The 26,270-nt window shown below is 44.7% G+C and overlaps 1 protein-coding gene across 1 annotated transcript in view; it reads left to right on the top strand.

Moving 5' to 3' along the window:
• Positions 1-1,434: 1,434 nt before the first annotated feature.
• arih1l (ariadne homolog, ubiquitin-conjugating enzyme E2 binding protein, 1 like) overlaps positions 1,435-26,270 on the top strand; it is a 49,043-nt gene continuing 24,207 nt past the window's right edge. The window contains exons 1-3 of the mRNA XM_060941885.1: positions 1,435-1,867; positions 20,517-20,584; positions 24,331-24,475. Of these exons, the coding sequence (XP_060797868.1) occupies positions 1,571-1,867; positions 20,517-20,584; positions 24,331-24,475 (510 nt within the window). The 5' untranslated portion in view covers positions 1,435-1,570. The remainder of the gene's footprint in view (positions 1,868-20,516; positions 20,585-24,330; positions 24,476-26,270) is intronic.

Genomic DNA, 26,270 nt, shown 5'->3' with positions numbered 1-26,270 from the left:
GTTGTGTGTGTGGTGTGTATGTGTTGTGTGTGTGGTGTGTGTATGTGTGTGTGTGTGTTGTGTGTGTATGTGTTGTGTGTGTGTTGTGTGTGTATGTGTTGTGTATGTGTTGTGTGTGTGTTGTGTTGTGTGTGTGTATGTGGTGTGTGTGTATGTGTTGTGTGTGTGTTGTGTGTGTATGTGTTGTGTGTGTATGTGTTGTGTGTGTGTGTGTTGTGTGTGTGTATGTTGTGTGTGTTGTGTGTGTATGTGTTGTGTGTGTGGTGTGTATGTGTTGTGTGTGTGGTGTGTGTATGTGTTGTGTGTGTGTTGTGTGTGTATGTGTTGTGTGTGTGTTGTGTGTGTGTATGTGGTGTGTGTGTATGTGTTGTGTGTGTATGTGTTGTGTGTGTGTTGTGTTGTGTGTGTTGTGTGTGTGTTGTGTGTGTATGTGTTGTGTTGTGTGTGTGTGGTGTATGTGTGTGTGTGTGTGGTGTGTTTGTATGTGTTGTGTGTGTGTATGTGTTGTGTGTGTGTGGTGTGTTGTGTGTGTGTGGTGTGTTGTGTGTGTATGTTGTGTGTGTGTTGTGTGTGTGTATGTGTTGTGTGTGTATATGTTGTGTGTGTGTGGTGTGTTGTGTGTGTGTTGTGTGTGTATGTGTTGTGTGTGTGGTGTGTTGTGTGTGTATGTGTGTGTGTATGTGTTGTGTATGTGTTGTGTGTGTGTGGTGTGTTGTGTGTGTGTTGTGTTGTGTATGTGTTGTGTGTGTGTGGTGTGTGTATGTTGTGTGTGTGTTGTGTGTGTGTGTGTATGTTGTGTGTGTGTATGTGTTGTGTGTGTGTTGTGTGTGTATGTGTTGTGTGTGTGTGGTGTGTATGTGTTGTGTTGTGTGTGTGTGTACGTGTTGTGTGTGTGTGTGGTGTGGTGTGTGTGTGTAATCTAACAGCACTACTCCTGTACACAGCCGTATAGTTTCTCATTGTTAATCCCTCACAAATCTATGTGTATTCATCTAAAATAATCTCAAACCGTGATGCACACATCACATTCTGAACTGCTGCTTGATAAAATATACAGGTTTTATTAAGTTTATTTATTTATTTTAATCTGTCTTTTCTTTGTTGGCATTTCAAGGGCGTTTTTTCCCCACCCGTAATCCGGAAAACCTCTTTTCCTGATTTACGTCATATTCACAAGCAGCCCGTATGCGTGGCTGCAATCCCATTGGCTGAACTCCTTGTGAACTCAGCCAATCATAGCGCAGCAGCCTGACCTCGCGCAACCAATCATAACCTTGTCAGGTGGAATGCGGGTGACGAAGAAGTGCCGTGTCCCGAATGGCTTCCTATTGGCTATTTAGTGACGTACGTAGCAATTGCATTACGGACTATGTAGTGCGCTTATGTAGGGGAGACGGGAGTTATTTGGGATGTGACAAAAACTAACACCTAGCAGGAGTGGGGAGGTTTTTCTGTTAGCTAACTCTGCTAATGCGGCTGTAGCTTGTAGCAGCTAGTTAGCATCAGTGGAGATTGTTTCTTTTCCATCCACTTTGTTTAGAGACATCTACAAATATACAAACATCCAGTCATGGACTCGGACGAGGGCTTTAACTATGAGTTCGACGATGAGGAGTGCAGCGAGGACAGCGCTGAGGATGAAGCCGACGATGACGCGCTGGACCTCGGCGAAGTGGAGCTGGTCGAGCCGGTGGTAGCCGGAGGAGAGCGGGACGGCTGCGAGGAGACCGGCAGCGGCGGCGGCGGTGGTGGAGGCGGCCTCGGGGCCGAACAGGACGAAGAGGATTACCGATACGAAGTGTTAACCGCCGAGCAGATCCTCCAGCACATGGTGGAGTGCATCAGGGAGGTGAACGAGGTTATTCAGGTAGCTGCACAACACACTGCCTGTTCACACTCAGAACCACTGACATCATACTACACACACACAGAGAGAGAGAGAGAGAGACAGACTACTGCTCACTATTATAATTATAATTATAGAGTGTAGCGTCACGGCCCCTGTTAGCAGCCCGCTGTGTCGGATTAGCTTAGCTTAGCTCAGAGTTTAGTTTATCACAGCATCTGGTCACCATTTATTTCACTGCTGGACGGACAGACAGACAAACCTCTGCCGAGATAAATAAGTTTCAAACTTACTGATAATCACAACATCGCAGTTTGTGTGTGTTATTACTGATTGTGGCACTCTGCCAGAAAGTTTACAGAAATGTCGCAGCGTTTTACGACATCCAGAGCTGCTTGACGGCTGTACATAAACACAGGAGAGAAAACATTCATACTTTTTAAATAAATAAATAAATAATATTATAAGGAAAACCCCATGAAACTATCCACAGTGAGGAGGAGCAGGAACACAAGTTTAGTCCATTAACAAGGGATTACTTTTAATAAACAGTGAATATGATGTGAATTGTGGAGTGAGTGAGTGAGTGAGTGAGTGTGGGGTAGAGACTGAGCACCTGAGGGGGAAACAATACAGTCATATCCGCTTTATAACGATTTTATCTGTGTAAAGTTTGTTCTTCCGGTCGGGCCGCACATTACAGCAGTGTAAACGGCTCCAGAATCGGAACCGGAATCAGAATCGGGTTTTCCGGGCCGGTCAGGGAGTTTCCTGTGGGGCTCCAGCACTGCACATCAGAGACATTACAAATGGACAAGACGACTTAAATAGAATTAAAAAAAAAAAAAGTTTGTATTCAGAATTGTTCATTTATTATCACAAGCAAACGGTTTAAAATGTGAAACATGATAAAGTATCAGTCCAACAGTTTCTCTGCCTTTCTGAATGTGATGCACACACACATTATTCTTTTCAAGCCGCATGCTTTTAGAAAATGAATCAGTGCCATGGTGTGAGATCTGCTGTTTTTTCCCACAGCAATTTGTCAACAATATATGTATTTTTTTAATGTATTAATGAACATGTACTTTTTAGAGTTACATTTAATGTTCTCGAGCATCCTCAAGATAAATCACAATAGGGGTGTTCACACGGCATATATTTGCGTCGATGCTGCACCGATGTATTTTGTTGTGATATATCTTACACCGGTGTAAATTTTGTGGAGCGTTCACACGTCACAACCCTGCTTACTAGAGAGAAGCGTGTTAGCACCGGTGCAGCCCCGCTTGCGTTCACATGGTAGTGTTTGCGACCATGCTATACGATAGTAATAATGCGGAAATGAAATATGCGCATGCGTGAAAATGTACTTCCCTTTTCCCGGTTGTCATGGCATCACCAAGCGCCGGGAAAACAACATGGATGAAGACACCAGTGTTGCCAGATACTGCTGACGTTTTCCAGCCCAAAATATGTTCAAATCCACCAAAATGCACTTAAAACCGCCCAATCTGGCAACACTTGTGCAATGCCTGTATGTAATGAACTCTCCTGACGCGTAGCGAGTCGACCCCTGTAGCGTTCAGACATCCCATTTTATATCGGTGCTGCCCCGCAAACTAGCATTTACTCCGGAGTAAATTTCTTAAACCCCCTCCCGAGCAGGGTTAGATTTGCACCGGTTTAAGCAGCTTTCAGGGGCGACACCGCTATAACTTTGTACCGTGTGAACGCTCTAGCGGGGCAGCGCCGGGGCTACACCGGAGTAAAAGTTGCCGTGTGAACACCCCTCTTGTCCTGTTATTAGGAAACCACAGGGGTCAAAAGGTTCATTTTATAAATAAATAAATATATCCTTACAGGGCAGCACGGTGGTGTAGTGGTTAGCGCTGTCGCCTCACAGCAAGAAGGTCCGGGTTCGAGCCCCGTGGCCGGCGAGGGCCTTTCTGTGTGGAGTTTGCATGTTCTCCCCGTGTCCGCGTGGGTTTCCTCCAGGTGCTCCGGTTTCCCCCACAGTCCAAAGACATGCAGGTTAGGTTAACTGGTGACTCTAAATTGAGCGTAGGTGTGAATGTGAGTGTGAATGGTTGTCTGTGTCTATGTGTCAGCCCTGTGATGACCTGGCAACTTGTCCAGGGTGAACCCCGCCTTTCGCCCGTAGTCAGCTGGGATAGGATCCAGCTCGCCTGCGACCCTGTAGAACAGGATAAAGCGGCTACAGATAATGAGATGAGATGAGGGATATCCTTACAGAAATCTTCACCATATCAGTGATTATTTGAATTATCAGAATCAAGTATGTTCTTGCGTCAAGGAATTTGCTTTGGTGATCGGTGCTTGAACAGTTAAGAAAATTCCAAAATTTCCCAGTGGGACATGCCCCCCCCCCTAGATTTGGTGCGTCATCGGCATGCAACACATTGCCGCCGCCTCTGAGTTGAAGGAGTATGTGTATGGATTGTTTTGAAGTCCATGCTGTGCAGTATGACCCGGAATGTGCAAAAAATAACAGGTCACAGGATGAAGAGGACTCTGAAATGTGCAGAACCGTAGTTCAGAGACGAAGTGTGTTAATGTCACAGAATGAAAGTGAGGTTCGAGTCAGTGGGGGCTCAGACCTTATTGATGAGGAAGCTGCAGTAGGAGGAGACCTGGCCTTACGGTGTGAGGTTTTGGTTCTAATGGACCGCGACCTCCTACCAGAGGGGAGTCATTCAAAAAGTTTGTGTCGAGGGTGGGAGTCGGAGGGGCTGAGGGGGGTCGACCACAATCCTTTCTGCTCTCCTCGGGGTTCTGGACTCAGACAGTACCATTCAGTACTGAGAGGGAGAGGAAAAACACCACAGGGTGAAATAAACTTTAGGTCCTGATCCTTTTATCTACAGAAAATGTAATACGTGTGTGTGTGTGGGTTTTTTTTTTTTTTTTTTTTTAAATTAAAAAAAAATTTTAAACAGTTCAATAAAAATATACTCGGACATTAGTTTCAATGCCAGGTTTCATATGTTTATTTCCTTTCAGATATAAAGTCTTTAATAGTTTTTCCTGATTTATTTACATTTAATTTATTCCTAATTGCTGATGTGAGAACACGGAGCGTGTTAGCTTGTTAGCCTAGCATGGTCCCGGTGAGGGAAAATAAATTAATAATAATAATAAAAAAAATTTAGTTGAGTCCTCTCCTGTGCTTAGAGTTTTTAAAAAAGAAACCCCAAAAAGGCACATCATGTGTCTGTTTTTATTAAATTAAAATAAGTTCAGTGTTTGTTGACGTCAGGTTTCTGTTCACTCTTACCCCTTTTCCACCAAATCAGTTCCAGGGCTGGTTCGGGGCCAGTGCTGGTGCTGGTTCACAACTCGTTCAACTTGCGAGCCAGCTGAGAACCAGTTTGCTTTTCCATAGCTTGCGGTGCTAAGGGGAGCCACGTCAGTTACGTCACTGTATACGTCAGTTACGTCACTGTATACGTCAGTTACGTCGCTGTATACGTCAGTTACGTCGCTACGTTTGCATAAACCTTGGCGCGAATATTGAAGCAAAAACAACACGGAAGAAGCAGCAACAACAACAATAATAATAATGGATGACTTCGTGTTTGTACAGCTGCTGCTTTCTTTCGCGGTCTTGTTATTGTTGTTGGTCTTAACAACTCCGCCCCCCGCTGACGTAAGCGGTTCTTTCCTCTGGCCCAGCAGAGAGTTGGTGCTAGCCTGGAACCGGTTTTTCTGGCCCCAGAGCCAGTTCTTTGTCAGTGGAAACAGAAAACCCGGTTCCAAACTAAGCACCGGCCCCGAACCAGCCCTGGAACTGCTTTGGTGGAAAAGGGGCATCAGAGCTACAGTGCTGTGAAAGTATTTGCCCCCTGCTGATTTCTTCCATTTTTGCTGATTTGTCACAACTGAATGTTTAAGGTCCTCCAACTCGGTCTAATCTACGATCGAGACGATGTGAGTAAACACAGAATGCAGCTTTTAAATGATCACTCCATTTATTAAAAGTAAAGGGTTAATCAAACCCTGCATCACCCATGTGAATTAAACCTAATAACCAGTGTTGCCAGATTGGGCGGGTTTAGGTGCTTTTTGGCTGGTTTTGAACATATTTTGGGGTGGAAAACGTTAGCAATATCTGGCAACACTGCTAATAACTGGTTGGGCTGCCCTTGGTGGCAACAGCAGCAATTAAACATTTGCAATAAGTTGCGCCGAGTCTTTTACGCAACTGTGGAGGGATGTTTTGCCCACTGTCCTGTACAGAGTTGTTTCAGCCACACTGGAGGGTTTGAGCATGAACTGCCCGTTTAAGGTCTTGCCACAGCATCTCAACTGGCTTCAAGTCAGGACTTTGACTAGGCCACTCCAAAGCATTAGCTTTATTCCCTTTGAGCCATTCAGAAGTGGACGGACTTGTGTGTTTCGGATCATTGTCCTGCTGCAGAATCCAGCTGCACTTGAGATTTAGGTCACGAGCTGATGGGCGCACGTTCTCCTTCAGGATTTTCTGGTACAGAGTAGAATTCATGGTTCCATCAATTATGGCAAGTCGCCCAGGTCCTGAAGCAGAAAAGCAGCCCCAGACCATCACACTACCACCACCATGTTTCACTGCTGGTATGATGTTCTTATTCTGGCATGCTGTGTTAGCCTTACACCAGATGAACCAGGACCCGTGTCTTCCAAAAAGTTTTATTTTTGACTCCTCAGTTGACAGTCTTTGGGGTCATCAGGATGCTTTTTGGCAAATGTAAGATGAGCCTTTGTGTTCTTCTTTAGTGTAGAATCATGAACACGGACCTTAAAGGACATGGGACATGGATTTTTTTCTGGGTATAATTATGTATAAAGGACATAAGAAATGCCATCTAAATCACTGCAGGGCGTCAAAAATGTGAAAATCACCACATTATTCAACTTTTTTATACATCAGCGTAAAACAAGGATTCGTTAATGAGCTAGGTGGTCACGTGACCCGTGACGTCACAAAAACTTTCCAAGGAGCCAGCGCTTGGGTATCTAATGTAAACAGGTTACCGGAATGGACACCATCGACAGTGACATTCCCGATGTTTCACAGAGATGTGAAGTTAGACCCTATCAATTCGAACCGATAGCTGGAAATTCACATGAACATGGATCTTGTCTTTACTCTGACGGGTCAGATGATTCTGAGAGTGAGTTCATTCAATCCCCATGAAACTGAAAGCGGTCGGCTCGATAACACTTCCTGGTAAGTTAAAAACAATTCTGCTCAAAGGCTAATGATCTGTTGAAAGAAGTATTATTTTTGTATCATACATTGAAAGTTCATCATAGATCTAGCTAAAGTCCGTTGTAAGCTAGTTTTTTTTTTTTTGCTGATATTTTTCGAGATTGATTGAGATACAATGCTTCCAGAGTCCGAGATGAAAACATTCAAAATGGCGAAACGAGTCAGAATTATGATAATCAATAATTGATACACCCAGAATTATAATACTAATCCTTACCTCGGCTTTCAGTCGCTTAGCGCAGAGGTCTTCAACAGGGAGGTCGCGAAATCGCACCGGATCACTCATATCAACAAAAATATTCCTGCCCTGTCCCCTGGCCTCCGTGCAGGGATGCAGACAGCACGCCTTTCAGCGGATGCCGCCTTTTTCACGGCTGAATCGCACAGATCCAATTTTTAAAAAAAAAAAGCGATATTAATTCATGAAACATGAAGTATAAGGATGAGAAAAAAAAAACAGTTTAAATCGGGAAGCTGCGCGCATTTGTGCAGCCTGGCGCAGGTGTGCGCAGCTTCCTGATTTAAACTGTTTTTTTTTTTTCTCATCCTTATACTTCCTGTTTCATGAATTAATATCGCTCAGCACCTGAGTATTAATGTTGAAAGAATCCTCAGTGAAATGGTCCGAACACAGTTTGTGGGAAACAGTAGGTGCAAAGTTCTTTCTACGGCAGTAGTGAGCCCACACTTTCCTCAGCTTCGGGTCCTTGGGGAATGCAAAAAAACTTACTCCAGGGCATTTCCCATTGGAATTATTGCAACCATAAGCAGCACAATACACCATGATGTTCAATGTACTTTAAAGACTATAAAAACAATTTTCTTGTCATCCACTTCTCCATTCATCTACCCGCTTGTGCTGTGCCCGAAAGTTTTTGTGACGTATGATCACGTGACAGCGGCTCTTCCGGTTGTAAAATATGCATATCGGAGCTCGAGCAGAAATGCCATATAATCATCACGAATATAACGATTTTGCTGAATTTAATAGATGATTTTGTATTTGTTGATGCAATTAATTCATATTTTTAATGGAAAGAAACTGATATAGCATGCTTTTATGTTTCATGTCCCATGTCCTTTAAGTGAGGTCTGCAGTTCTTCAGATGTTCGTTAGGGTTCTTTTGTGATCTCCTGGATCAGTCGTTGAAGTGCTCTTGGTTGAATTTTGGAAGGCCGGCCCACTCCTGGGAAGGTTTGCCACTGTTCCAAGTCGTTTCCATTTGTAGATCACAGCTCTTGCTGCGGTTCGCTGGAGTCCCAGAGCCTTGGCAGTCGCTTTGTAACCCTTTCCAGACTGATGGAGCTCAATTATTTTGTTGCGCATCTGTTCTTTACTTTACGGCATCCTTTTAAGATCACCAGTATGAGCGTGCTTCACGTTGCCAGCCCCAGCCTGGTGTATTGATGTGATATTTAGATTGAACAGGTCTGGCAGTAATCATGTGTGGGTGTGGCTCGTGAAATTGAACCTAATTATCAGTTAAGTTTGGTTAATTGGTTGACGGGTAATTACTTTTTCACATAGGGCCAGGTAGGGTTGGGTAATTTTTCCCAGTCAATAAAAGAAATCGTTTGAAAACTGCATTTTGTGTTTATTTGGGCATCTTTGTCTCATTTAAATTAGTCTGATGACCAACATTTAAGTGTGACAAATATACAAAAATGGGACAAACCAGGAAAGGCGCAAATACTTTTTCACAGCACTGTAGTTTACCTCATGAGGCTAAGCTAACCTAATAAAACTCCACGCCGACACTGAGACATGGTCCTGTTTACTGACGTGTTAATACTTTTTTTTTTTTTTTTTAAACTAAAAAAAAAAGCTTCAGTTTTGTGTTTTCGTCATGAACTGGTTCCAGTTTGTTCACACGGCAACTTTTACTCCGGTGTAGCCCCGGCGCTGCCCCGCTAGAGCGTTCACGCGGTACAAAGTTATACCAGTGTTGCCCCTGAAAGCTGCTTAAACCGGTGCAAATCTAACCCTGCTCGGGAGGGGGTTTAAGAAATTGACTCCGGAGTAAATGCTAGTTTGCGGGGCAGCACCGATATAAAATGGGCCGTCTGAACGCTACAGGGGTAGACTCGCTACGCATCAGGAGAGTTCATTACATACGGGCATTGCATAATTTGCATCCTGGCATGTTGCGCTTCCAAAATGGCGAATATCAACAACAACAGAACTGCGTGTCTTCCAGTGTTGCCAGATTGGGCGGTTTTAAGTGCATTTTGGCGGATTTGAACATATTTTGGGCTGGAAAACGTCAGCAGTATCTGGCAACACTGGTGTCTTCATCCACGTTGTTTTCCCGGCGCTTGGTGATGCCATGACAACCGGGAAAAGGAAGCACATTTTCACGCATGCGCATATTTCATTTCCGCATTATTACTATCGTATAGCACGGTCGCAAACACTGCCGTGTGAACGCAAGCGGGGCTGCACCGGTGCGAACACGCTTCTCTCTAGTAAGCAGGTTTGTGACGTGTGAACGCGCCACAAAATTTACACCGGTGTAAGATATATCGCAACAAAATACATCGGTGCAGCATCGACGCAAATATATGTGCCGTGTGAACACCCCTATTGTGGCAGTGGGGGCGTGGCCAAGCAGCAGTCTGTGAATGGAGGGCGGGGTCAGGGAAGGTAAGTGGGTAAGTCATTCCACCTGCTGTGTGTTTTTGTTCCAGGGACGGAGCATAAAAAGAGGGAGAGAGCAGAGAAAAGGGCCTCGCTCCCTCCCGACCACAATGCATGAGTGCGTTTTGAGTGAGAGAGAGAGAAAAAAAAAGTGCGCGCGAGAGAGAGCGCAAGCTGAAAAAAGAAAAATAGTGTTTGTGTGACCACCAGCCTGCCGTGCTTCTGTGCTCCCGGGTTTCAGCACCGCTGTAGCAGTTCCTGATGCGGGTGGAGCACAGAAGCACAGCAGGCGAGAGCTGATGGTCACACAAACGCTTTATTTTTCTTATTTCAGCTTTTCATCACTCACTCACACAGTCACTCACTCACGCGTTGTGTTCGGGAGGGAGGGAGCCCCTTTTCTCTGCTCTCTCCCTCTTTTTAGGCTCCGTCCCTGGAACACACGCACATCAATTGACAGCAGGTGGAATGACTTAGCCACTTACCTTCCCTGACCCCGCCCTCCATTCACAGACTGCTGCTTGGCCACACCCCCGCTGCCACAAACATTAGCTTTAGCATTAGTGTGATTTAGCTTTTATACTGTGTGACGTAGCTTTCATCTGGCGAGCCTCAAACGTCCCAGACTCCGAGTTCGCTGCCGCTCCAGCCGTGATTAAACACAGAGAAATGTTCTGTTCCTGACCGATAGTGAACGGTCTCTCGGTGTTACCCAGCGTGTAGGGCTGGGTTCAAAAGATCGATCCACAATCCGATATTGATTCACTTTCAAAAAAATACAAGATCGATTCAAAAATGTGTGGATCGATCTCTTCCAGGTGGCTATTGAGGTTTTTCACTCACGTGACCAAGTCATGTGATGCTGCCATTTTGGACGTCACGGCTTGAATCGGTTTGAATGCGAGGAAGGCGACAAACGAAAAACATAAAAGAAAAAGGAGCGAGATGCAGAAAACACCTTCACTATCCAGCGACGTAGGGCATTTACAGGGCGAGCAGAGGGAGAGGGATTTGCAAAAATTGAGGTTAGCAGGCTTAGAGAACGACGTTTACCTGCTTCCACCAGGATTGTTCACTGACGTACGGAAGTACACGAAGCCCTCGTCTTTACCTGACTTCGGCCCACATGATCTGTATGCCTATGTCGTTAAAAACCCATCGCCATACACAGGTATTGATCTGAAAGCGTATAAGAGTTTGGATGCCTACAAATATTTTGTGTCAGGCTGGGTAACATGCCTACATCAGCGGGTCGTCCCTGGAGCCGGTGGTCGCCATCTTATTACAGCTAAGGTTTGTTCACATTTTCATTTACTTTCGGTCCTCAGGATAAACAAAATGTTATTAAATGTCATTGAAATAACTTCTTAGTCTGTTGAGACATGGCCCGTTATAAATTTGCTGTTACCAGGCAATGACCAAGAACTGTATTATTAGGGTCGGTGTAGTTGTAGCAGTGTACTAGCAGCTAGCTGTTAGCACTAGCTAATGTCAACAACATAGTAGCTAGTATGTTACTGTAGCAATGTTTACGTTCAGTCATTTGGATGACTGTTAAAACCTTTCAGTCTCAAGTTTTTCCTTTACTGGATTTACTAGTTTACTGAGCTAGCGCGCTCGGGCAAGCTGGGAGCTAGCATGCGCTATCTCAGTAAACTAGTAAATCCAGTAAAGGAAAAACTTGAGACTGAAAGGTTTTAACAGTCATCCAAATGACTGAACGTAAACATTGCTACAGTAACATACCAGCTACTGTTGTTGACATTAGCTAGCTTGACCTTCAAAATGGCGGACACCGGGGCATCACGTGACCCTGTGACATCAGGTGAAATACCTCAATCGGCACTATTTTCTCGACCGTGCAAGGACCGCTATAAAAAGCGGGTGCCAGCAAACGAAACCGAAACTTAAGAATGCGAGATGGCTGAAGCTGCACAGCTAAAATCACCGCCTGGCCTGAAAGCTGATGTATGGCATTACTTTGGATTCAAATGTTACGAGGACAGAGACGAAGTCGACAGAACAAAAGCAGTGTGCAGACTGTGCCACATAGAGGTAAAATATATGGGGCTGTTCCTGTCAGTAGGGACAGTTTTTACTTTAACGTGACAATCCAGCAATATCTAAGTAGATAGATATCGAATCGGATCGTGACCTTATGAATCGGAATCGAATCGATCCAGGAAATCTGGATTGATTCCCAGCCCTAGTGCTCAGTCACCGGCGTTAAGGAGTCCTTTTCATTTTGTTTGGTTTATATTGGGTTCTGCGTGTAACGTGTCCTGACTGAGGAGAGCCCCGATTCATTCACTTTTTATTTATCTTTATTCAGTTCTACTTTCAGTCTGTTCTGTGCTTTCTGCTTGATGTTTTGCACCGTGCCGTCTGTCGTTCTGCCTGTCCGGACTGTGGACTGATAAAACACCACGTTATTTAATGACGGGAACGGTCACCATCACAGGGCTGTGCTGTTACAGGAAAATGATCAACCCCAGGGTGGGGTGCTGCAGCCTGACGCCGACCCTGAAGCTCATGTTTTCCGGTATCTAAACTTCCTGAAGTGATTATTTCATCCTCTCAATAAAACCACAGCAGTCTTCCCCCAGTTACAGTGTTTCACTAATGACCCACCTGGTGCCTTTTAACCGCCCAGAAGAAGCTCGGTCCCGTTATCACTCGCGCTGTCGCAGGTGGAGTTTCACTTCCCAGCCGTGAAGTTCTGCCGAACACCAAACACAGTGTCGGAATAAAATCGTCGGAGTTTTGCTCGAGTTGTTGAGCACTCCTGTTACCACCATCGCTCAGTGAACAGCGATCAGGAAAGCTGTCTCGGCTCAAACCGGTTTATTCCTGACTTTTCAGTAAAATCAACCTGTTTTAATATTAATCTCTGGTGGTGGTTAGCACTGTCGCCTCACAGCAAGAAGGTTCTGGGTTCGAACCCCTTTCTGTGCGGAGTTTGCATGTTCTCCCCATGTGTGTCTGTGTGGGTTTCCTCCACAGTCCAAAGACATGCAGATTCGCTACAATCCCCAGCCGCTGGGGTTGAACAAGACGGTGCATAAATAGTGCCGGTCCCAAGCCCAGATAGATTGGGGAGGGTCACGTTAGGAAGGGCATCCGGTGTAAAACCTACGCCAAATCAAATATGCGGAACCGATCCGCTGTAGGGACCCCGAACATACAGGAGCTGCTGAAAGAAGAAGAGTCTTGGCTCATCTAGTGACCCGTCTTTGCAAAGTCCTTGAACGGTCTTTTAAAAGTCTGACCCTCTCACGTTGGAGGACAGTGTGTCGTTAGTCACAGAGGTACATCGGCTTTACACCAAGCGATTACTCATGACTTTATTCTGACGTTGGGAATTATATCATCATTTGGTGTAACACCAACCTTAACGCCTGGGAAAGTGTTTGAGACTCGGCGTCTTTTAACAATCCTCTCTTCACTCGGGTTTGGTACCAGAACCCAGTGCCGATATTGCGCCGGTTCCTGTGTGATCGGTATCTCCGGACCTCATTGCACTGTAGATTTTGGTGCCGCTGAAATGCTGTTGAGGAAATATTTACGTGTGGTTCTCTGAACGCCAGACAGGAGGAGTATAGGAGTCTGGTGAGGGACTTTGCCGTTTGGTGCAACAGGAACCATCTGCAGCTCAACACCTCGAAGACCAAGGAGCTGGTCATTGACTTTGGGAGGTCCAGACCAAGGTCACGACCAGTTCTGATCGAGGGAGTCGAGGTGGAGGCTGTGGATTCCTACAAGTACCTCGGGCTGTGGCTGGACAGCAAGCTGGACTGGACTTGCAACACCAGCCACCTGTACAGGAAGGGACAGAGCAGGCTGCACTTCCTGAGGAGGCTGCGGTCCTTTAACATCTGCAGGAAACTCCTGTGGATGTTCTATCAGTCTGTGGTCGCCAGTGTCCTGTTTTACACCGTGGTGTGCTGGGGGGGGCAGCACATCCAAGAAGGACACATCCAGGCTGGACAAACTGATCAGGCGGGCCGGCTCTGTGGTCGGCATGAAGCTGGACTCTCTGGTGACGGTGGCAGAGAAGAGGTCTATGGACAAACTACTGAACATCATGGACGATGCCAGTCACCCTCTGCACACCGTCATCAGCAACCAGAGGAGCCTGTTCAGTGACAGAATGCTCCTTCCCAAGTGCAGGACGAACAGACTCAAAAACTCCTTCGTCCCTCACGCCATCAGACTGTACAACTCCTCTCTGGGGGGGGGGGACAGGAGGACAGAGGATGGGAAGGAGCAGTAGCCTAGCCTGACAATAAGCAATACCGGACAATGTGCAATATAAAGTGCAATATCTTTCCTGCTGGCCTTTTTTTTTTTTATATTTGTATATGTAAATATTTAATTTATCTAGAAGTTTTCTCGATTTTCTATTCTCTGTTTATCCTGTAATGATGCTACTGAATTTTAATTTCCCTGAGGGAACCCTCCCTCTCAAAGGGATCAATAAAGTTCTATCTAATCTAATCTGAAATGCCGCGAGTCACCGTCAGCACCATGGCACCTCGTGCGCCCTCACTAGTGAACATTACACTCACTCTGGTGGTGCCAGACACCCACCGTCAGCTAGTGACAACCTTAAACAAGGTTAATGTTCCTGAAGTTAACCAGTCCGAAGTGTGGCGGGATTTCACTCGTAAGGGTTCCGACAGGGGCGTGGAGTGCATTTTGTCCCCCGCACCAGTTCCCTCTCTTGCACTATTAGCCCATGCCGCTCTAAAGCCATGATGATTATGTATCGCACATGATCTCACAAGGATCGTTCAGTTTTTTTCATTGGGCATCAACCACATTTACCCCGCACTGCCATGAGTTATGTGTTACTTATAGACAAAAGACGATGCGCAGCTTCAGTCAAAAAAACACCGTTAAAGCACTTTTGTGTACAATTTTATTCTGTAAATTACCCGCGGAGGCAGAACCACGGGGAGCAGCCGTTGCCGGCTGGGAGTGGCGTACAGTCGTTGATTCCGGGTTATCGGGTGCGAGGAAACGAGCAGCGTTCTGTGGGTCGAGATTCCCAGTCAAGTAACTTCAGAACACGTTGAATTAATATAGATCTAATACTTGTAATAGAGCTTTATTTTATGGCACGTATCTATTATTTCATGGCATTCTGTGAAAGTAGATTTGGTTGTACTTTGGGGTCGAGAGCTTCTCTGGTGAAGCTCGACAGGTTTAGAATGAGTCGGTCATGGATTGAGAGAAATATCTGAGTTTTTATCAGACAAGCACGATAAACATATTGACAAACTTTACACTTTCCTCTGTGCCCACGGCCAAATAATATTCTAGTTTTTAAATTCCCTAAATTAGATGAAACTTGTCGCCTTCCTCCGTCCCACCGGAGTCGGAGCGCTGAGCGCACACTTACACATTCATAAGACTGTTCACGCGCCCTGTGTCCGAGATCGCTTCCTACTCACTATATAGCGAGGACGCCATTTTGTAGTGCTGCCCGAAACCTTAGCGAGGATTATTTACACCCTATACAGTGCACTCAAAGTATCCCACAATGCATCACGAAAAGTAGTGTACAACGACGGTCAGATTAGATTGTCACTTAAATCGTTGTAGTTCATATTTTAACTGCAGTTGTCTTGCTGCGTTGTAAAATAACATTGTTCATATGCCCGTTAAGGCTCAACAGCCGCAATGTTTTAGCGGAGGGAAAATGGGTTCACAAGTGACCGAACGTCAGAATCTCTGTTCATCTTTTTGCATCATAAATACATAAATAAATGATTAAATAATACAAGCTTGTTCTGTGAATTAGTTTTTAAATGAAAATGAGTCCATGAAAACACAAGTTATTAAATATACAGCATTTATAGCCTATATACATTGTCATTTAAAAGTTAAAATAAAATGACAGATAATAATGGACAGTGATGGAATTTTTACCACCCTGTCCGTCAAAATGACAGACAATGAAAAAGTCTAACGCAACCACTGATTGGAGCGTCGAGTGTTCTGGTGAAGATTCGGCGATCATGGAATGAGCGGAGAGCCTCTTCCTGCTCATGTTTCAACAAAAACTCCTAATTCTTCTAAAACTGATTCCAAAGCGGAGTCAAACGCGCGCTGTTCACTAGCGCTTTCTCCAGCGTCGCGCAGCCTTGTCGTCATTCCTGCAAAAGCCCGCCCAAAGAGTCCAAACAAAAACCTTGCGTTGTGATTGGCGGGCACGATTTGATGCCCGGGGTGTGTTGTTGATTCTGTTCTGTTTGATTTGTAGTCATGTGAAGAAGCAAGTTGAAATTGACACTTTTTTGAGCTGTTTCACTTTGTGCCGAGCATGTTTTGAGACGTTTTTATGTTTGGTGTTGATTACAAGAGGTTCCTTTTGTGTTTGATCTGTGCCAGATTGCTTTGATGATGTATGTATTCTAGTTCCAGGTAAATTTGTTTCCATTGTTGAAAAGAGCTTTGCAAATTAATGTAAGATGATAGTTTAGTTTGTAGAATAAATTTTGTCAAACAGTTTTGTTTTGGTGTGATTTTTCAGGGTAGTTTTGCTAGAAAGCTTTGGCAAACACCCCCCCAAGACTCAGTACCCAACCTTGTATTACTATTTACAATTTCGGAATGTTGGCAGCTATGTGTTTATCTCAAAATATCAGGTCATTCTGTGGCTGGGAAGTTATTTAATTTGAGGGGATTAAAGCAAATAATGTGCATGAAATCGCTCGCTTGGCGCAGTCAGGCAGACAGAGGAAGTCCGTGTGCGCATGCGCAGGTTTACCTTCTTCTTCTTCTGGGTTTTACAGCAGCTGGCATCCACAGTGTTGCATTACTGCCATCTACAGGTTTCCCTTTGAGCGTGCACTGACAGTTCCATCATTCTGTCACTAAACGAACAGCTGATCACACCGAGGTGCTCGCTGAGCGCCCATATTTATTAGTTTGGTCCTGCGTTTCCTTTCCTTCGTATAGAACATAACGTCTTTTCTTCTCACTTTCTTTCCGTTACTGTAGTCGCTCTTTCACGTTTCATTCGCACACTCACGTCCTCCATTTTTCTCTCCTGTTTCAGATTTGTATCCCGCAATGCCTTGCGTGAACGGGGAAAGCCCACCACGGGATGTGATGCACGGCGTAGTATCTTGTATCGGGTCATGGTGAAGCAGGAAAAAATAGCGGAGAATTTAGGGCCATGTGGAGATAAACTCATTAAGTGTTCTATTTAAAAAAAAAAACTAATAAAACTGGAAGTCTGTGATTCGAATTCAGTAGCTTTCAGTCACTAAACAAAAATAATTGGGTGTCGGGAAAATTCTTTTTAGGACCTACACTTAAAATCTGAAAGGCAGTGCAGCTTTAACTTCAGTTCCAGTTGACATGTTGTTGTGGGTGGTGTATTCTATAGTGAGTTTACTCACCGTTCTAGATGAATTTAATGAGCCTCAGTGTTTCCCCCAGAAAAAAATTAAAGCCCTAAATTCTGGCATGATAAAACACAGACAATTGAGCGCCAATGTCGCGAAGCAAAACTAGAGGGTGCGGGGGCATGCCCCCCCGGAAAATGTTTTGAAAATCGATGCTCTCAGGTGCATTTTCAGGGTCTCCGAGAGGTTTTAGGTGGGGTTTACATTAGACCGTATCAGCGGATCATCAGATTAACGTTTTTAAAACGATTAGTGTGTACACAGCAACACCAATACACGATTCACGTGCACACAGCAACACCAATACACGGATCCGCTCGGCTCCGCAGGCATCCTGCGCTCCGAATCACTCCGCCCTGAACAGCGAGTGCCCTCTGGAGGGTGCGCACTCCGGCCCTGCGCAGCTCACAGAGCGCGCGAGTGAAGCACACGAGCAGTGATTCGGGACTGAGCCGCTGTGTGTGTGAGCCCAGCGCAGATCACTTACCACCCGCAAGTGGAAGGATGGCAAGCCTAAAGACAATCATAACTACACATTGGGCAGTATTTGCATCAGTATTTGCAGTATTTTCATACTTTTATACTCTTTAATGAAAGGTGATACAAGGCGGAAGTCCGCGCTGTTTTTCAGCAGTCGCGTCACATGACCAACGCCAGCGAATCAGGAAGGTGGATGTCACAGTGACGTTGTCCAATGAGACGCCAGCTAGAGCTCAGCACAGCGTATCCGCGTATTCTCAATGTTTACACAGCACCGGAGCTGACACGATCTGGATTGAATACGTGGACGCTGGCAGATTCCCGTTTCCCGGCGTTTCCAGGCGGTTTAATGTAAACGGACAGTGCATCCGCGAAGAAAACGAGACAGATACGGTCTAATGTAAACTTGGCCTTAGATCCATGATGATTATAGCAGTGTTTCTTAACTGGTGGGTCGCGACCCAAAAGTGGGTCGCGGAGGGGTCCTGGGTGGGTCGTGGAGCTGTGGTGTAAAAAAAAAAAAATGCTAATTCATTGATTCACTAAAAAAAAGTGCAACTTTTTTCTGCGACAATTTGCAACAATTTTTGATAGACGATTCCAGCTCCGTGTCATCTGTTGCCATAGACGCAGAATGTTTATGCGACATAACGTGCGTGCTAGTCATTTGAGTGGTGAACAACATGTTGAAACGACGGTACGACCCCGAATATTTGAAATATGGATTTAGTTGTGTTGAGGACAAAATGGTACAGAAACCCATCTGTGTGGTATGTGGTGAGACACTTGCACATGAGAGCATGAAGCCGTCGTTTTGCCTATGTTTATTGATCAGACATACAGCATATAATGGCCATGCAGATGCAAACACAGGTATTATTATAATAATAATAGTTATTATTACATATTATGGTTATATTTTGAGAATTACATTAAATTGACTTGAACGCTAAAAAAAATTGGGTCGCGACCTAATGACCATGGAAAATTGTGGGTCCCAAGACTGTTCCAGTTAAGAACCACTGGATTATAGGACAGATTTTACCAGTGCTTCAATGATTTCTGACCTAAATAGTATTAATGTAAACACATTTGAAATTTCACCTTAAAGTTCAACATGCAAGTTAAACTGTTTTGTTATAGATTACTGAGGTCTACGATAGATTTGAAAATCTATGAGGATCCCTTGCACTTAATTATCTATGATCAAGTAATGCTGTAACAAAAATGTGCATGAAAATATGAGCAGTGGTTTGCTCCATCTTACGCAATCCAGTGAAGAGACTTGATCATGACCTCCTGTTGATCACAAAGGGATCTGAACCTAAGAACTGCCACCTTAAAATAAGTTGCTGTATTACTATAACTGTAATGATTTAGAATGTTTCTGATGCAGTTACCGTAATATATGTAGAACTCAGATGCACTGAAAAGAAAAGTCAGGCAACTGCATATTATAAAGTTTACATTTTGGCACTTTATTAAATGGACTAGATTAAGATTAAAACATATTTAAATGAAAAGAAAACTTAATTCATACATTTAAGTTTGCAGAAAGATTATGTGCTTTTAAACGCATTTCATGAAGGGAATTTGTTTATAAGTGTCAAATGTAGCATAATTGCGAACAATAACGATAAGCGTATTCGGCAGTGTGATGTCACTGTGAGCCTTTAACAAAAGAATAATCCGGAGCCGTCTTTTGTTAAATGGATCCCAGTGACCTGACGCTGCCAAAACTGCTTATGATTGTTATTTGAAATGATGCCGTATTTGACACATTTGGACGACTTCACTTGGTGAGAGTGTTTATAAGCACATAATCTTTCTGCAAACCCAAACTAATGAATTAAGTTTCCTACTCCTTTAAAGCAGATTAATTCTCCTTGGCTTTTGCTTGGCCCGATGTTGGGCAGCCCTCTCATAGTCCATCTCGCCGTCATCCATGCTGATGTGGATTAATTTGTCCAGCGAGTCTCCTAGCTTATTAAAATCAGTCGGCTTTGCCCGTCTGGTGCGGGACGACATCGGCAGCCAATGAGATCGCTCATAATGAATCGGAAACTTCCAGGATGTTTGACGTTTTCTTTCAATATTTTTATTGGACGGTTTGAACACGCGATCGTGACGTAGCCAACAGATTACAGTTTGTTTACATCATACCACGCAGACATATTACTTTGACAGAATCAACGCAAACACTGAAAAAAAGAGCGCTTGTTTAACACAAATATCAATCAGTATGTAAACGGATCTGTTATTTGCTCTCCTGTGTATCGAGTTACTTGTGGGTAGGAAATGTAACGTATCGGTATAAATCTAAGCGTATCGGATTTTAACTAAAGCAACTAAGCGTATCAGCAGGCAGAGCAAGTGTATTGGGCCCGACACGCTAAAACGCTTTGGGGAAAACCATGAGCTTTACTGCCTGAAAATGCTGGCAATAAAACCCAGAGACACGACGTTTATCGTCTTTCATACTCGTTCTTTAATCCCACACACAGTGATTTGGTTTCAGTCATGATGGTTTTATTTAACAAATTACAGAACTAGCCGAATGAACGCCTCCGTGACCCTGACCAGGCGCTTACTAAGGATGCAGAGCTGCATGTTCATGTGATGGAGCGTTCACAGATGTGACCGATGTGTCTCTCTGATTCGCACTTGTGAGAAAACGATCTTAATCCCAACCGGATGCCTTGTGAACGTTTCTCACAAGCTTTCAAAAAGAAGTTTGTATCTGATTCGAGGTGGTCTCTGTAGGTTCCTGGAGTTTATTTCTCAGGAACATGGATAAGATGTTAATGTGCGACAAGCTTCGGTTATTGAGTGATTTGTCTGTTACGGTGTTGTTTGTTGCAGAACCCAGCGACGATCACCAGAATCCTGCTCAGTCACTTCAACTGGGACAAAGAGAAGCTCATGGAGAGGCAAGTGTTCTCCTCTTCCCCCTTCTGGAGAAATGTTCAGCAGAACGGTGGGCATGGCATCGTCTCCTCATGGAGACTGTGTGTGTGTGTGTGTGTGTGTGTGTGTGTTATAAATATTTTATTTGTAGAGGACGTTTGTAACGTTGGTGTGTGTTCAGTGCTCTGTCTGTCCAGTGGAGGCGGGACGTTAGACTGTAAGGGCTGAAGAGGAAAAGGACCCAAACTGTAGAGGAGCAAATCTGTAGATGGAACTGAGATGAGCGTCGCGTCTCAGGCTGCAACTAATCAACCAGACCGGCAACGAAACCCGCCACTGATGAGGATGGTTATGGCTCGTTGGACTGTATTGTGAAGCACACGAAGGCATGCAGGTGCTTTTTAACAACAAATAAACCGTACTGTGGAGTAAATCGCCTGCTGTCGGCTCCGTTTCAGCCGTGACGCTTTCTCGTGAAAGGTCTGTGCACGCCCACCAGCGACAACCATAGCACTTAGTCCACGCCCACAAGTGTAAACACATGGTGATATTCTCATGCTGCTACGATCGTTGTAGCTCTGGATTAGTGTCAGTTTATTCAAACACTGATTGATTGGAAAATGTTTTTTAAATCAATATTTTTGGATTTAAAAAAATAATAATAATACTAAGTTCAATTTCTATAGCGCCTTTCACAAACCCAAGGACGCGTTACACAGGAGTTACCAAAAAAAAAAAAAAGAGCCACACTAGGAAGAGTAGTGTGAGGTAAAGAGGAAAGTTTTCAGGTTGGCTTTGAAGGAAGAGAGAGTGGAAGAGTCACGAAGCGATTGTGGTAACGAGTTCCAAAGTTCAGGAGCAGCAGCACTGAATGATCTGCCACCCATAGATCCAGTTTAAACCGTGGGACAGTCAGAAGATCTGAGGGAGCGAGAGGGACAGTGCAAATGAATTAGCTCACAGAGATAGGAAGGGGCGAAACCATGAAGAGCTTTATAGGTTAAAAGCAACATTTTGTATTTGATCCCAGAAATAACTGGCAACCAGTGCAGTTGCTGTAAAACAGGAGTGATGTGAGCAGTGCGCTTGGGGAGTGTGAGGACTCGAGCTGCTGAGTTTTGGACGGACTGCAGGCGATTGAGCAATGTGGCAGGGAGACCATGAAAGGGAGAACTGCAATAGTCAAGACGAGAAAAAATAAACGCATTGACCAACATTTTGGCATCAGTTTCCAAGAGAAAAGGGTAGAGATGTGCAATATTGCGGAAGTGAAAGAAAGCATTCTTAGTAATTAGTTTAAGATGAGGTTCAAACGTAAGGGTGGAGTCAAAGAGAACTCCAAGGTTTTTTATAACTTGGGAAGGACTAATAGAGACACCGTCAACATCAATAGTAAAACTGGAGACGTTCAGAACCTGTCTCTTGGTACCCACTAATAGAACCTCCGTCTTGCTAGCATTAAGTTTAAGGCAGTTCTTATGCAGCCATTGGTTAAGGTCAGTGATGCAAGTCCTTAGCAGCTGAACAGAGGCTACGGAAGGGGTGATAGTGATGTAGATTTGAATGCCATCAGCATAACAATGAAAGTTAAGGCCATGATTACAAATAATCTGGCCTATAGGAGAAACATATAAAAAGAAGGGGACCAAGGACAGAACCCTGAGGTAGACGTCTGCACGGGTCGGATTTTTCAGTCCCACCCGTGCCTGCATTGTGCAGTCCCACTCGCGCCCGCAAAGAATTATGATTTTCAGTCCCGCTCCCGCCCGCGCCTGCCATATTTTGTCCCGCTCCCACCCGCAAATCCCGCATGATGCAGACGTTTGCGTTATTTCTCAGGAAAGTTCTTGTCTTGACACAGCGTGATGGTGCCCCGCCCCCTACTTTGAGTGGATTTGAGCATAAATATCCACAGCTCACGTTCACATTTATTATTTACCTTGTTTCTGAATTCAGCATGTAGTGTCTCTAATAATAATAATAATTAGTGCTGTCAAGCGATTAAAATATTTAATAGCGAATCGCACATTTTTGTCACATGAGAAACCATTGTAATTCTCTGATCAGCATAAAAAAGTGAATGGGCTTGCTTTGTACCAATGTGTTGTTTGTTTTTTTTTAATTGCAAAGCAGAGCTAGCAAGAGAACCATGAGTGAACAGCTCTAATCAGAGAGACAGGTTACACAGTGACGGTAGGCTTGACTCAATGCTATCCCAGAAATCCTTCCTGTAATATGCAAATTTGGCAGCCTCTGATTGGACAGCCAAATTTGCATATTACAGGAAGGATTTCTGGGATAGCATTGAGTCAAGCCTACCATCACTGTGTAGCCTGTCTCTCTGATTAGAGTTGTAGACTAACTCAAGCAGTAAATCACTTCACTCTTGCTAGCTGGGTGTGAACGGCGAGTCATTAGAGTGATCAAAGGGTGATCAGTGGCAAATTTAAGATGCCATTCCTCACTCAATCTGGCAATCTGACTCTCTCTGCAAGTTTAGGCATCTTAAAATGTTTTTATTAATGCCAAATAAAATATCCAGCACAAATTATATATGATAGACATAAATTAATAATTTATAAATTTTATTTCAAACACGTTTTTAGTTAGTGGGACTGCAGCTTATCAGCGCTCCCGCCCGCGCCGCATATGTGCACTCCTGCCCGTATATGTGCACTTCCGGTCCCGCCCGCGCCCGCAATGAGCTTTCAAAATTTGTCCCGCGCCGCACTGCTTTGCGGCGGGTCCCGCGAGTCCCGCGGGAGTGCAGGGCTCTACCCTGAGGCACACCTTGAGCAACAGTAGCAGTGGATGATTTATGAACACCAATAGAGATAAACTGTTGCCTGTTTGCAAGATATGACTGAAACCAGGCTAAAGCTAAGCCAGTAATACCAAAAGAAGACAGTCTGGAAATGAGTCTCTCATGATGTACGGTGTCAAAGGCAGCTGTGAGGTCCAAGAGAACAAGGACATTGAGATGACCAGCATCAGTTGAGAGCAGGAGGTCATTAACAACTCTTAGGAGAGCAGATTCAGTGCTGTGCAGATTGCGAAAGCCTGACTGAAAGGGTTCATAGAGATCATTACGAGCGAGGAAAGTATGAAGCTGAGAGGCTACAACTCGCTCCATTACTTTAGCTCGGAAAGGCAGATTTGAAATGGGTCTGTAATTGGATGGTGAAAAAGAATCTAGACCAGGTTTCTTTCGTATTGGTGTAACAGAAGCAATTTTGAGGGAGATGGGAACAGTGCCTAAAGCAAACCACTGATTAATCATCTGAGCAATATAAGGGGAGATAGCAGATAATCACGCTCGTTGAGTGAGTGAGAGCGCAAAGCCTGCATGGATGAACCGGGTATGAAAATAATGATGACTCGGAGAGCACAGACCTCTGCCAAGGCCCCGTCTCACAACGGTAGAACTAAATTTGCGGATCCATCCCGTGACTCGGACCCACTCCAAAATGGAACCGGCTCTTTATTGTCCTTCCACCAAGTTCCATCCGGATCGGGTCAGGAGGTTTTGTATTCTCCTGCTGCAGCGGAACCGGAACCTCTGTGCTGGAGGTAATGATTAACTGCAGCCCCAGTCAGATCCTGCCCCAGGACTAACCATGCCACTGGAACACCACCATCAGCACGTGAGCTTTACGCAGGTGATCAGGTCGGAGATGGGACCTGATGAGACATTTCTTCATGTTGATTGAAGGCGCCTCAGTGAAAAGGTTGCGTTTTATCTCTGACTGTCGTCTGTTTTTCTCCTCAGGTACTTTGACGGGAATCTGGATAAACTGTTCTCAGAGTGCCACGTCATTAACCCCAGTAAGAAGGCGAGGACGAGACCGATGAGCACACGTTCATCTAATCAGGACATGCACTGCCAGATCTGCTACCTGAACTATCCCACTTCGGTCAGTAACGGAGCTCCACCGTGATGTTTCAGGGCACCTGAGGCTTTTACACTTTGATTCCTCGGGATTGAAATTAAAGCAGCGACTCCGTACATTGGCCTTGCTTTTTTAACTTTTTTATTTGGTGTACAGACTGAATAAAAAAAATACCTGTACATTCTTTCTAAAATCACATCCTCCAGAACGCACATGATGTTGATGCGCACACTTTCTGAGCATTTCCACACTGTGCAGAATTCACAGCGCAGACACCTGAAGCCCAGTTACCGCCGTGTTTACAGTGCCATGCAAAAGTATTCACCCCCTTGGTGTTTGTCCTGTTTTGTCGCATTACAAACTGGAATTAAAATGGATTTTTGGGGCGTTAGCACCATTTGATTTACACAGCATGCCAACCACTTTAAAGGTGCACATTGTTTTGTATTGTGACACAAATAATTAAGATGAAAAAACAGAAACCTGGACTGTGCATAAGTATTCTGCCTCCTCCCAAAAAAAAAAGTCTATGCTTTATAGAGCCACCTTTTGCTACAATTCCAGCTGCAAGTCTCTTGGGGTATGTCTCTATTAGCTTAGCACATCTAGCCACTGGGATTTCTGCCCATTCCTCAAGGCAAAACTGCTCCAACTCCTCAAGTGAGATGGGTTGTGTTGGTGTACAGCAATCTTCAAGTTATGCCACAGATTCTCAATTGGATTGAGGTCTGGGCTTTGACTAGGCCATTCCAAGACATTTAAATGTTTCCCTTTAAACCACTCCAGTGTAGCTTTAGCAGTATGTTTAGGGTCATTGTCCTGCTGGAACGTGAACCTTCATCCCAGTCTCAAACCTCTGGCCAACTCAAACAGGTTTTCCTCCAGAACTGCCCTGTATTTAGTGCCATCCATCTTTCCTTCAGTCCTGACCAGCTTTCCTGTCCCTGCAGATGAAAAACATCCCCACAGCATGATGCTGCCACCACCATGCTTCACTGTAGGAATGGTGTTCTCAGGGTGTTGGGTTTGTGCCACACATGGCATTTCCCATGATGGCCAAAAAGATCAGTTTTAGTCTCACCTGACCAGAGAATCTTTTTAGTCGTGTTGCAGAGTCAGGGTCCTTCCAGAATGGGTTGATTTTATACAGACATCTTGTGACACTGACTGCATGCAGGTGGATCTTAATCAACTAATGATGTGACTTATGAAGTGAATTGGTCGGAGCAGCTCTTATTTAGGGGTTTCATACAAAAGGGGGTGAATACTTATGCACACTCCAGATTTCTGTTTTTTCATCTTAATTATTGTTTGTGTCACAATAAAAAAAAAAAACCCACTGTGCACCTTTTAATGTGTTGTGTACATCAAATGGTGCTAATCCTCCAACAGTCCATTTTAATTCGTTTGTAATGCGACAAAACAGGACAAACACCAAGGGGTGTGAATACTTTTGCATGGCACTGTATACAGTACGTGTATTGATGTACGCTCAGTTTCTGCTGTAGCTGGCTCGACTGCACCCTGAAACACAGGTTAGAATCAAGGCCTATGTGCTGCACTTGATGCAAGTCACACTCGCGTCTTAAAAATGGCTCAGAAGCACCCATTGCGAGAGCATACCTAAAGCCTCGGTCACAACCGGCCCTACGTGCTCCTACGGCCGGTCTACGTGCAAGAAACGCACGGAGGGCGCGCGCAAAACATGCTGATTTTCAAGCTGTAGAGGTAGCCTAGGCCCGCCCATCCTAAGTGTGATGCAACACGAGGGCCTGTTGCGAGCTTAGTCTGGCCAGGCAAGCTATCTCCAGCTCTTCCA

Source organism: Neoarius graeffei, chromosome 15 (assembly GCF_027579695.1).
Source record: "Neoarius graeffei isolate fNeoGra1 chromosome 15, fNeoGra1.pri, whole genome shotgun sequence".
Taxonomy (NCBI): domain Eukaryota; kingdom Metazoa; phylum Chordata; class Actinopteri; order Siluriformes; family Ariidae; genus Neoarius; species Neoarius graeffei.
This window is presented reverse-complemented; position numbering and strand designations above follow the sequence as displayed.